This window comes from Lagopus muta, chromosome 1 (genome assembly GCF_023343835.1).
Source record: "Lagopus muta isolate bLagMut1 chromosome 1, bLagMut1 primary, whole genome shotgun sequence".
Classification (NCBI taxonomy): Eukaryota; Metazoa; Chordata; class Aves; order Galliformes; family Phasianidae; genus Lagopus; species Lagopus muta.
The window spans coordinates 62,090,924-62,104,056 of NC_064433.1; the positions used below are offsets into that span (position 1 = coordinate 62,090,924).

The window sequence follows — 13,133 nt, forward strand, 5'->3', positions numbered from 1 at the left end:
AAGTCATAGAAGCCTTCGTGAAAGCAGCAGTGACACCGTGTGGCCCCTTTCAAGCAGTTCCGTGCTGCCAGTGCATGCTGCCTTTGTGCAGCTGCTCGCACCCAGGGCTCTGCCAGGAAGCAGGGCAATGCCTCTGCAAAGGCACAAACAAATTCGTTGTGGTTTAAGGAAGATCTATCCATGTCCTTTTCACTCTAGGGCTCTTACAGAATTTGCCAAGCACACGGAATCATACACTTCCCATTTTTTTCCAGATTATTCCACTCATAACACCTTGAGGGACAGGGCTTAGCAACTGCTGACTTCCTCTTTGGGTGCTCCACTCAAATCCCAGTTAGGGCACGTGCAGCTCTCAGTTAGGTAGGTGATCAAGGTGAGCCAGTCAGTTATGCTCCCTCTTCAAATCATAGGGAGAGAGGCACCTCTCTTACTCATTCTAAACACCTGTTTTAGGAGGATAGCTTTGTAGGTGGTTGTCTTGCTCCTTTGGTGTTACAGGGAATCAAGGTATTGGCTGACCACAGGAGCAACCCACCATACAGCCAGCCTTTGAACAGGCTCAAAGGGCTATGGAGTAGAGTATAGAGGAGGAGAAGGGACAACAGCTGCTTTGCCTAATACCTAATGACATAGTCCACAAGTTGCCAAGTGTTTGTAGATTTGAGACTTAATGCTTAGCAGGGGGATTGGACTTATTGATCTTTTGAGGTCCCGTCCAATCCCTGACATTCTGTGATTCTCTGATGACTTGCACACTGGGAGCAAAGAGGGCTGAAGCTTTTCATGCAAAGAGACATTCTTTTGTTCACGTTCAGAGTTTGTTGCTTTTCCGTTGTTGTTTGTTCCTTTTCTCCTGTGGAAAAGCTATCCAAGTTATTCAGTGTGACAGTTCTTGTTTATTAGTCACTGAGTGTCATTGCTTTTCAGTGCTATTACACAGCGAAGCAATATCCGAGGCTTTTAGCTTTAAATTTCATTTATAAATGTTGATTCAGAAAATGGTTTCTATCAGCCTGGAGCTCCTTCCCTCCTTCCCTCCTTCCTTCCCTCCCTCCTTCCAAATGTTCCTCAGGGAAAAGCTGTTTTTCATTTCTTTCAGCTAGTACTCACCGGTATAAAGTGCAGATGATTTTACTCATACATTTCTGCTGTGGTCATGATACTCTTTTCCCAGTAGTATCCCTTGGCAGAAGTTTATTATTGGAATAATTGGTAATCAGTTGTGTTAGAGCACATCTGTAATATGTTTGTCCTATTCCTTCAGCACCAGTGGCACCTGAGATTACCTCCATAGAATATTATAATCACCTTTTGTACGTCACCTGGACCTATGGAGGAGATGGTACTGACCTCTCTCATTCCAGGATGTTGCATTGGATGGTCATTGCGGAAGGAAAGAAAAAAATCAAGAAGAGTGTAAGTATGACCGGGGAAGCTCTTTGGATTCTTTTGCCTAATTGATGATTTTGTATTGCAGTGTTTGAGCACATTGGTTAATCAGTTAGAGTTATTTCTGTGTGTGAGCACTTTGGAACACTCAAGCTGTCAAGACAGACAGTGGGTGGAATGCTTCCATTGCAATCCAACAAAAAGTACTGTTAATTTAGGTGAGAATTTAGGAACAGCTTATTGAACTTCTGAACTGCAGCCAGTAGAAATTGTAGAGTATTTTTCAGTTAACAGGAATGCTACTTTCAATTTCTGGTCAATAATAAGCTACATTACACTACTGTATGATTTTTATTTTTTTTTAAGTCATTTATACCAGGTGCTATCACTTCCCATTTTCTAATTGGACTCATGTACCACAAGCTGATCAGAAAAGGATTTCACCCAGAAGTGCTGGAAAACTTGCCAGATGTTACGATGGATTCTTGGCACATTCTCCTCAACTATTTGAGCTAATTTAAAAATCAGTTAGAAAAAGAAATCTGAGTTTTCCAATTATGGAATAAAGCCACACTTCAGCAGGGTAACAGGATGCATGTTTAACCTGAACTGCAAGAGCAGCCCTGGACATAAAGCATTGCTGCACAGGAACACATACTGCCAACAATGTAGCTCCTCGCAGCCTGTGACCTTCAGCACCGCTATTGATGTTTTGATCATTTACAGGTAGAAAGTGGCTGCTCTTTTTCAAATGAAAGGTTTTCTCCAGCTGAAGATTCACCAGATGCTGAATTGGAAGTGGATTTTCAGGATAAGTGCAAATTCATGAGCAATTTTTTATTTCAATTTATACGGAGCATTATAGAATTCATTGGTTTCCTAGTGGCTGCAAGAATGAACCCATCTGGAGCTTGTTGCACCATGAATCTAATTACATGATTAGTGGAACTATTCAAAAACATGACATTTATAAGCAGTAGGAACTTCCAATATTTGGATCTTTGTTTTGAACAAAAAAAGAAAATCCCACATTTTATTTTTTTCCCAACAGATAAAGTATTTTACCCATTGAATTTTTGAAAAACATTGCTGAAATTTCCCTCCCGTCCTTTCCTTCCAAAAGTTGTGTTCTCATAATACAGTTATTCTTTCAGGGAAAATTCTGACTTCTGTGCAACAATTTTAGATAAAGCATACTCGAATACAAAATTATTGGATTTAATAAATATAAAATAAGCATTGAATACAAGATTAAATGGAAATGAACATGGAATATGTAATTTTTCCACTAAACAGAGGATTAAAAATAGAGAGTATCTACAGCACAGAATACACGCAAATGTAACTTCAAAGCCATCTTAAGGGATATTTTTCTTTATATTATTTTCAGAACAAGAGTACCCAGCAAATACTCTTACGGGAATACCTAGAATAAGCTATTTATGACTGAATTTTATGGTACTGCTTATATTTGTAAATACGGATGCATCATGCTTTCAGGCTTAGGGGTGTATTTTTTCTGCTAAGCTGTGTTAGTCACTTTCAGAAATAGTTTCCTTTGAAAATGATACTATATGATTATCTCTTTACATGATTCGTTGTGGTAAAGATTTTTAATGTGAATGCTTTTCTTGTGGGATTATTAAAATTGATAGATAATAGGATCAGGTAATGATGACTTCTTCCTGCTCTTTTTGTATTTCTGAAGACTCTGGAGAAGTTGGTCAGTTTTTAAATGAGTGGAAAAACTAATGTTAGTCACTGTTAGTCTGCATTCAGAACTGTTCATCTCCCTTGGATCTGAAAATTTCAGCTGAAAATTAAGTGTCCATGGAAAGCAGCTTGAGATTCCTGTATGCACCATTACTAGTTAGCCTGCAAATCCTCTGAAAACAGCCTGTTGCAGTGTCTGAGTCCTGTGCCCTTCTCTGTGGCCCTGGAGAAATAAGGAACTAACTCGCTCCCATAATAATAGGAAGAAGTTATTTGCAGTCTGTTAAACCCTAGCTTGGATTTGGATCATATCTCATTTTGAATCTGTAGGCGACTCCAGTCAGTGCTGGGTCATATAATAAGTTTAGAGTGTGCAGAGCAAATTTGCTTTGATGTGCAGAGCTCTCTTTGTAGTACTTCAAGCAACCAGATTAATTTTAGAAGAAGAATATCTGGTTTGGGTTGTACTTAAGAATTTTTGTCTTTAATTATTGTAGGTAACTCGCAGTGTGATGACTGCAGTGTTGAGCTTGCCTCCGGGGGACATTTACAACCTTTCAGTAACTGCTTGTACTGAAAGAGGCAGCAATACTTCCCTGCCCCAGCTTGTGAAATTGGGTAAGAATTGTGTGCTTCTTTGCAAGCTGAGAACCCACTCCACTCATTAAAATGCAGAATTCACTCTGTCAGCAGATTTGTCATCTTCCTCATTTCAGAGTTGTGTACCTGTGATCACATTTCTCTTGGAAAGCTGCAATTTTTTTTTCTCCTTGCTGTGAAGATTGTCCCATTCACATATGTGACACTATTCCCTAAATAGTATTACTCCAGAAGAGCAAGAGTAGCAGAATCTGACTGTAAATGGAGTGTAAACTGTTTACTGTCTTTCTGGGAGTAAAACTGTACTCTGTATTTTACTAAATTCTTGAACACACACAGGTTTTGGAAACAGAAACTCGAATTGCCCAGCTGAATTTTTCAGTACAGAGCAAATCTTGATCTTGCCTGTTTCCCAGTCTGCATTCTGCCACCTGGTATGACTTTGTAGAATCATAGAATGGCTTCAGTTGGAAGGGACCTCAAAGATCATCAAGCTCCAACCACCTTGCCACAAGCAGGGCCACCAACCTCCATATTTAATACTAGATCAGGCTGCCCAGGGCCCCATACAACCTGGCCTCGAACACCTCTAGGGACGGGTCGTTCCTCCACGTTTCCTCCCTCCCTCAACTTCTCCAACACCAACATCCATCTTTAAATACAGATCAGTGAGAGTATTCTTTACACAAAAAAAAAAAAAAAAAAAAAAATCAGATTCATGGCTGAGGAGCACTGCATCATTCTAAAAGAAATTCGTGTAACCTACACAAAGAAACAAAACAAAAAGATGTCTTCCTTCAACTCTGAAGAAAACTGAACAGTACATTGCTGTGCCTCAAGAGATTTCACTTCATTTTTGCATGCACGTGGAATTATTGATTCCTTGGTGCCTAAAGCTGTGAAATGTTGAAGCATGCCTAACTGCTTTTACGGGCATTAACTCCACTGTGAAGGTGGGTTAGGAGAGCTGGTAATTTCAAACTGGATTATCTTCTCTATACACATAATATATCTTTTCTGAGTGACAGTGAAAAGAGTGATATTAAAGGTTTTCATAATTTATAATGAATTAGAGATCTTTTAGAAGTCATTATCTACTTGTCCTTTTCTATAGCTCTCTTTTACCCAAATCCCTAAAACAGTGCTGGGGCAAACAATACCACCACAAGAATCTAAGTACTTCCAGGTCTTTTCATCAGAGGAAATACTTGAAACAAACTCCATGGATTTTCCCTTCTTTATGCAAGTCTCCTCGTCTGTTCTGCCCAAGACGGTATATCTGTGCACACAGTTAAGTGTGTACATTCCATGCAGAGGATAAGTATATGCCCCTGCTACTACTACCCAAGTATTTTAGGAATATTTCAAAATATCAGCAAGCTTTATCTTCCATACAGGTCTATAAATGCCATGTGTTATTAATGTTACACCCCCTGCATCCTCGCTGTGTCTTGTTTTTCCTTATGGACAGGGAAAACAGCAATTGGCAGGGCAGCAGACTCTTGTTGAGCTCTCCCAGTTATTTTGTTCTTGCTCTCTTTGTCAACAAAAAGAAAGCAGAAACAGTTCAGTTTTGATAAATTGCCTCTAGACTTCTGTGTGGTTGTTTGCTTCCCTCTATCCTGTTTGCACTTTGAGTGGGCAATTGTAAGGGTATTTTATGAGAGGTTCTCCTCTCTTTTTCTGAGGGAGCACTGGGAGTTGTAATTAGCAGTAGTGGGAACTGATTCTAAGTGATAGACAACTCAGCACTTGGCAGTCACTTAAGCACTCCTGCCAAATGTTCTTCCCTCCATAATGTTTGCTTCGTTCTGGCAACTTTCCACTTGCAGAAAAATCAAGCCATTTGCTGGAGGCAAAAGGAAGATTTGCTTGGGATGATGCCAAAATTTGAAACTCATATTTTCACTGAGATCATTTTTTACCTGGAGTGAGGGATGGAATGTATTTCTAAATCCAGGAGCAGATGCATGGGTATAACTAAAAGAGAAAGATGCTTTCCAATGTCTTTCTGGGACAGTGTTTATGCTGCAGACCCCATGACACAGAAGCAGCCACGTGAAAGTGCCTCAGTCCCTGCCCTGCTCTCTTACCTCTTTCCCGATTGCCAATGTACTCTTAACAGCCTCAAACCTTAGAATGCTGATCTGATTGTCTGGGGAACAGATACTTCTTCCAAATCTATAACCACCTGAACAATTCCTTTGTGCTGGATTTTTTTGTGATGAATCTTACCCATCATATCCAGGCTTCTGTGACAGCGTCCTATGCAGTGATAATAACAAATTATTTGTAAAAGGAATAGAACAGAACAAATTGTTGTTGTATCTGGTTAGTCAGGATTGCTTTTCTCTGCCCTTCAAGATACCCTTCCCATGGTCCCAATGCTCCTGGAGTCTCAGACAGCACAACAGCAACAAGTACAAAAACAATAAATTAAAAGCCTCTGAGATCTGGACTTTTACATTCAGTAAGAGAAAACTCCTGGAACTATCTGAAATGAGTGAAGATCCAATTGCCCTTAAATATTAACCTGGAAGAAAAAAGACAGACTAGAAGATTTATTTGAACTGCCAAATGATTAAATATTTCCTCTGGTGCAATTAAGTGGACCTAGACAGAGCTCACTTTGGGGGGGCTGCTTCATTATTATCTCCTGGGTCAGGCCTTGCAGAGCAAGTATTTATCAGTGCAAATGTTTTGCTAACAGGTGGGCAGACATCTCTTCCTGAAAGAGATTCTGTTAGCATTTTTCTATTAGTACAATATGCTGATTGCCCTAAAAGAGTCTGTGAAAAAGGAAGTGACTATTCAACTGCCCAAATAGAGAACATTTTAAATTTAAAAAAAAAAAACAAAACTAAGACACTTCATCGCCTTCCCATTTTGCATTGGTTGCTTATCATCATGAGGGACGGTGCTTTTTGCTGGCAGACTATCTGAAGGAAATGAGTGATAGAAAGGCATTGGACATTGCATTTCTTTTTATGTGATGCTTCCTCTTCTTGGTTGTACAAAGACTTCGAGATAAGCTTAATAAAAGGAGATTTTCTCTTAACTAGAACCAGCACCTCCAAAGTCACTGTTTGCTGTCAACAAGACTCAGACCTCTGTCACTCTGCTGTGGGTGGAAGAAGGAGTGGCTGATTTCTTTGAAGTCTACTGCCAGCAAGCTGGATCCAAGCAAGAAATTAAAGTCCAGGTATGTTAGGTCCTTTTTGTTTTCTACTTTTCATTTCTAAAACTGACTAGGCCTGGCATCTTTCAGGTTTACTGTCTACTGCTTAGCATTTGCCTCTAAAGTCCAGGGTTTGGGTTTTCAACCAAATGTGATAGGGTGGTTCAGAATTAGAGCCTTTAGAGCTGAGCGGCTAAAGCATTTGAAATGCTAAAATATTTTGTTATTTTGCAGTGTTAAGGCTGGCTGATCTTGCTGATGAGATTGTTACTGGTTGAGCAGAAGCTATGTTCATCCATGACAGCAGCAGTATCAATCCTTGCCTAGTCATGAAATGAACTCTTTTATAGTCTGCAAAACATGAAGAGCCTCAAAACTAAGGGAATGTCAGTGAGCAGAAATGGGAAAATTTTCAGGTAGCTTGATTAGAAATGGGAAAAATAGACATATTTAGATGCTACAGGGCTGAGCTCTTTTATACAGTATCTAATTATTACTGGGTTACTCTTCTCCTGGTTTTGAGGACTGTTAACTGAAGTTAAGTAGGACCTTACGTGCTATTCAGATTTCCTTTATGGGAAAATGTTGCTACTTCTTAAACATTTTTTTCTTGCAGCATTTCCTTCTGGATTCAACTTCAGAAAATAATCTTTTTTTCCTTCTGTCCATGTTGACACGCATGCTCTTTGGACACATGAACACCTGAGTTAGATTGGTAAAGCTGTTCTGTGAAAAGGAGGATCAGTATTAGTTTTGATTTCTTGCTATTCAACATTGTGTATGAGGATTACTTTGTGGCTTAGCTGACGGCTTAGTGAATCACTGTGATTGCGTGCTATGAAACACTGTCATCTGGACTTTCCCAGAATGGGGAGTTATTCAGGAAAAAAAAAAAATAACCCACACGGACCTATAATTATCCCAAAAAATATATACACCCTCTTTAACTCAGTATTGCTTAATATTTAATATTTTAAGTTAAGAAAGGCATTGACTAAAGGAGAAAATGTTCAGATGCACTTGAATCTTTTGGATAGTTTGGATTCCAATTTTAGATTTCTGTTCTTTTCACGGTGAATAGACAGAGATCATGAAGTCATTATCTACTTAGCAGAGATTCAAAATAATGATGTGATTAGACAAGAAAGGTACCACAGGATTTGCGGCTTCAGTGCTGAGCAATTATGCTTTAAGAACATCAGGAAAAGACTGCTCCGTTTGGCAGGAACTTCAGTGGTTTCTCATTTGTTGACACGAACATCTGGCAATGGGAAATGCACAGAGATTAGCAGTTCACTTCTCGTTAGATTCATCACTGTCTTTTCTGTCTCTGTGACAGAAGGGGAAGGACTCCTTTTTAAACCTTAAAAATGGATGCTTTCTCTTTAGACCGGTGAAAATCCTTTATTTGTAATTTTCCATGGTAATTGCATGAATATTTTTGTCTCTTTCCTCCATTTTTAAACTAGCAACAGATTTCCATGTTTGAACATCTTGGGTTTTTGTTTGACTTACTTAATTCTTTCCAGAGGAGAAAATGGAAAAAAAAAAACCATCATACCAAGTCCAAAACATGTCCCCTGCTTTCAGCTGAGGGAATACAACCCTCCTACCTTACATTCATGTATATGTGATTTCATCCGTGTAATGTAAATCAGAATTGCATTGCAAGAAGAACCCTTTATCATATAGAAGGAATCCCTGGCTGATAATGAGCCACTGAAAATATCCAGTGCTCAGGGTTTGCTGCATTGCACTCTGTGCACTCAGTTTCCTGTTACTGCATCTGCAACCCACCCCTAGCTCTGCTGGAGTACAGAAAAGTACTCTCAGTACTTACTCTCAGTAAGTATAGTTTTCAGAACCATAAAGACCTCTATCTTTAAATCAGTCCATACATGGTATTTGTTTTTTTTTTTTTTCCAGACCAGCATTTATAAAACTAGGGACATAGAAATTAAAATACTGCATAAAGTTATTATATAAAAAATAACTGTTTTCCTCCTACTTGTGTGGCTTAGTAACGAGCTTGAGAGCTTCTACTTACCTCTGGGAATGTTCCAGGGGATGCAGCACTTTCCCCACTGTGAGTGTGCCTGGCCAAACCACTGCAAAGCACTCTCCTGCCCACCCCAAGGGGTTCTGAGCTCCCTGAGGTGCTCTGGGCTGTTCCCACTGCTGTTTTCACCCCTGTTGCTCTCCCCTCTTCTGCCAGACTAGATGCCTATGTTTGAGGGCAGGTCATGGTTACTGTCCCTACATTTCAAAGCACTGCTTTTATCACCAAATCTAACTTTATCATTTCAAATAAGTGGGAGGAGAGCAGAACAATGATTTGTGTTCTTGCATTTATGGGAGACACAAACTACTGTGTGTTTTTCTCCATGTCTATAGGAACCTGTCACTGTCTCTTCACACGTGGTGACTATTTCCAGCCTAACTCCTGCCACTTCCTACAACTGCAGCGTGACCACCTTCAGCCACAATAGCCCCAGTGTTCCCACTTTCATTGCGGTTTCCACCATGGGTAAGCAACACTTCCCTTTCTACTTTGTCCTCCAGCTGCAGCATCTGTTTCTTCTTGCTTTCTAAAGCTGGTCTCAGCAATGCTGGCAACCAAACATTGTTTGTGTCGTGGAAGAGATGCCAGATGTAGTAGGGATGGGGAAGTAACTTTTAAAAGTTTTTATTAAAACCTTGATGGGGTTTTGATTGCTAAGTTGCAAACTAGTGGCTCAGTTCTCTGCTGGCTTTTAGAAATTAGAGACCTGGTTTATAGTTTCAAGGCTGAACATCAGTGCATTGCCTGATGACATGTATGGAAAAAAAACCCATCTTGTCAGCCAATCCCAAATGAAACAAGGAAAATCACACTGATGAGCTCCTAAGGAGAAAAATCTCTTCAATTTCAATGAGGAAGTGAAGACAGAGTGAGAGCAATGAAGAGAAAATGGGGTATCCTGAGCCATCACATGCCAGAGGGATAACTCCCACTGGAGGCTATCTGGGCTTGCCATCAAGTCTAGCATTGTACTGGCTCTGAAGAAACAAAATCAGTGTTGGATTGTCCAGAACAATGGATTTTTATTTAAACTCTGCCATTCATAATGATCAACGTGATCACTGCTTAGTTAGCGTAAGTCATAGCTTTAGTCATGTGTCCTGTACATCATACACTACTCCATCGTGGAATTCAATGCCTAAAATTTAGCTCAGTGACTTTTAGCTCTGTGATTTCTATTCTAAAAATGCTTCTCTGGATGTAAAGTTATTTTGAGCAAGTAGAGCAGACAGGTTTTCTTATGTAATGAGCAGAACGCTCATTACATAATGCTCTTATGCTAGTAATACTGATAAATGTAATATGGAACAAAAATAAATCAAGATTTTGTTATTGAGTGTTGTTTTGAGCACTTAGTTAAAACAGAATATACTGTTAAAATTTATTTGACGATGTCATTCAATCTACTTCAACCCAATATGTTAACAGAGCCTCTGCCTGTTATTTTGCTATTGGATCAGAGAAAGGTATTGACTATTGCTGAAGAGCACCTTCAGAGTTGGAAGTGTGCTTTGGAGACATAGACAATGAAGAATATCTGTATTTTGTATTTCCTTGTCCATTTTTCTCTTTTATTAAGTATGGCAGTTAAGGAAAAAGAAATAAAAACATCAGGACACAAAATGCCACAGTGAAGTCATTTCCCTGTGGAAATGTTGTAAGAGCAATAACTAGTCAAAACATCCTTTTATGTCTAGTAGTATATTTTCCTCTCTGTAAAACTCTAGGCTGAACAATTCATAAATATATCACTATGGGTAGGGCTAAGGGAACTTAGTTCCTCTGAATCAAATAACCAAGATCCCGTTGTTTGTATATGCAGTTACTGAGATGAATCCCAACATAGTGGTAATCTCTGTGTTAGCCATTCTAAGTGTCCTTCTCATTGGACTGCTGCTGGTGACCCTTGTTGTGCTTAGGAGGAAACATCTACAAATGGCCAGGTGAGTCCAGATTTATGTTAATTTCAAAATTATCAGAATGCAACAGCACATTATGCCAGTAGCTATAATTTGGGATGTTTTTATACTTGGTTAATACTTGAAAAGCTTGTGATTCCTTCACAGGATTGGTCTTGCTGATGTTTAGAAATATCATATCTTCTATTTACCTTCATTCTGGACCTGAGCTATCAGCCTGAACGTTTGTCTGACTTTAACTTTGCTGAATTGGGTAAATAAGAAGGGCATTCACTTAATACAGAAGGGTTGTGTCAGGAACTTAAAGGATTATTTAGGTTTGAGGCATCTTGGCATGATTAGGACATCAAAATGATTTGCAAATCTTTCATTTGGTTTTGAACAGGGGTTTTCTGTATCAACAGATAAGATGGTTATTCCATTTCATCAGGTCGAAGATTCTCCATTTCAGGGGCCATGCAAGGCCTCAACCCTGTTAGCCAAACCACCAGGATGAGTAAAGGTGCACTCAGGGCCTTGACAGTCTGTCCCCAGAACATTTGACAGCCTACATCCAACTCCTGGTCTTTGTCTGTCCAAATTCTCCATTCATATGGGATTCCATCCTATGGGAACAGCAGCATGGCACAAAGAAGACTATCTTACCTAGATCTCATCCTTCCATGCAGTCAGAATGCAAAAACTGAGATCTACAAACCCAGGAAAGATCTCAAGTCCTTCTGTTCACCTATAGCATTAACTATTCCCATTTGTTCTATTGTACAGATAAAGGAAAAAATTATCTTGCACAAGTAAAACTTTTTTTTACAGAACCTGTTCCTTCAGATGTATGCACCAATCCTTTATACCTGAACACAGACATTCAATTTTCCTTGGATATCTCACCTGTAAGAGTTCAGTTTTGTGTAAGTTACATTATAGAGTAGGAAAACAGTGGAGAACACTCCAAACACACTGTATGTGACTTATCTGCTGGGTCTAGAAGGTTCCTGGAGTCTTCATCCTTTTATAATCTATGTTGTATACCTTATATTCATTTACTCTTCTAGCAAATTGTAATTGTTTCATATAAAAGCCTTCTGTATAAAATCTTTGACTTGATTACCTAGCAAAGTCTACATTTTATGTATCTTGTCTTGGCTATATATTCCATGAAACAGATGACCACATCACATAGATTTTAAGGCCATTTCTTTCAGGGAATATTATGTGGCTGGTTCCTTTTATATATGATTTGCTCTGGGAAAATACCATCTAAATTAATTTTCTTCTCTATTGAATTACTGTGCAGACAGCCTAAAGCTGTTTCTTGTTCTCTTCAACACTGCTTCTAACCATAGAAGATAAAAAACCCAAGAGGAAATTAAAAAGTAAACCCAGTGAAGCTGCAAGCACTTGTTTGTTTAAATCAAGGAAGGAAAAATAGTTGAGTCAGTTTATCATTTGCAGCAGAAAATAGTGAACTCGTGATAAATTCACTGAGATGTTCCTCAGGAAATTCAGTCTTTTTCACATTTGTTTTCTGAACTCAAAATTACCACACGTTTGTCAAATGGAGACAAATATACATCTTTTCCTTAAAGGACTTGGAACTGGGAATATTTAGTATAGAAAGGTAAATCTTTTGTGTTTATACTGAAGCCACCAGGGGTTTCAGTGCCATACTGTAGAAATCCCAATTCTGAATAGATGAGGCTTATTTGAGTTTTTTTATTAGCCACCTTTTCTTTTTTTTTAGGTTTTCTAAAGATTATTAGGAAGCCTAATCTCAGGTTAATGGTTTTGGAGGACTATATTAAGGGATTTCAGTTTTGTTTTTCACACATTAACTCAGAGCTAATAACAAATCTGAGTGCTCAGCACATCTCAGAAACTTTTGGTGTACTCTCTTGAATCAGCATCACTGCAAGCATTGCGAATCCTAAGATGGTAACTGTGTGCTCAATGGTCTTCCTGAAACAGGGAGTGTGGGGCTGGAACCTTTGTCAATTTTGCATCATTAGAGAGAGATGGAAAGCTACCATATAACTGGTGAGTGTTTAAAAAGAAAGCTTATAATTATGTTTTTCCCCATCTCTGCTTTATTGGCAAACATGACCTTTAAATTTTAAAAGTTCTTTTCTTTTTCTTTTTCTTTTTCTTTTTCTTTTCTTTTCTTTTCTTTTCTTTTCTTTTCTTTTCTTTTCTTTTCTTTCTTTTCTTTTCTTTTCTTTTCTTTTCTTTTCTTTTCTTTTCTTTTCTTTTCTTTTCTTTTCTTTTCTTTTCTTTTCTT

The 13,133-nt window shown here is 38.7% G+C and overlaps 1 protein-coding gene across 1 annotated transcript in view; it reads left to right on the forward strand.

Moving 5' to 3' along the window:
- PTPRO (protein tyrosine phosphatase receptor type O) overlaps positions 1-13,133 on the forward strand; it is a 153,065-nt gene that overhangs the window by 113,953 nt on the left and 25,979 nt on the right. The window contains 6 exon segments of the mRNA XM_048969007.1: positions 1,265-1,416; positions 3,600-3,720; positions 6,765-6,904; positions 9,275-9,407; positions 10,765-10,885; positions 12,824-12,892. Coding sequence (XP_048824964.1) covers positions 1,265-1,416; positions 3,600-3,720; positions 6,765-6,904; positions 9,275-9,407; positions 10,765-10,885; positions 12,824-12,892 — 736 coding nt within the window.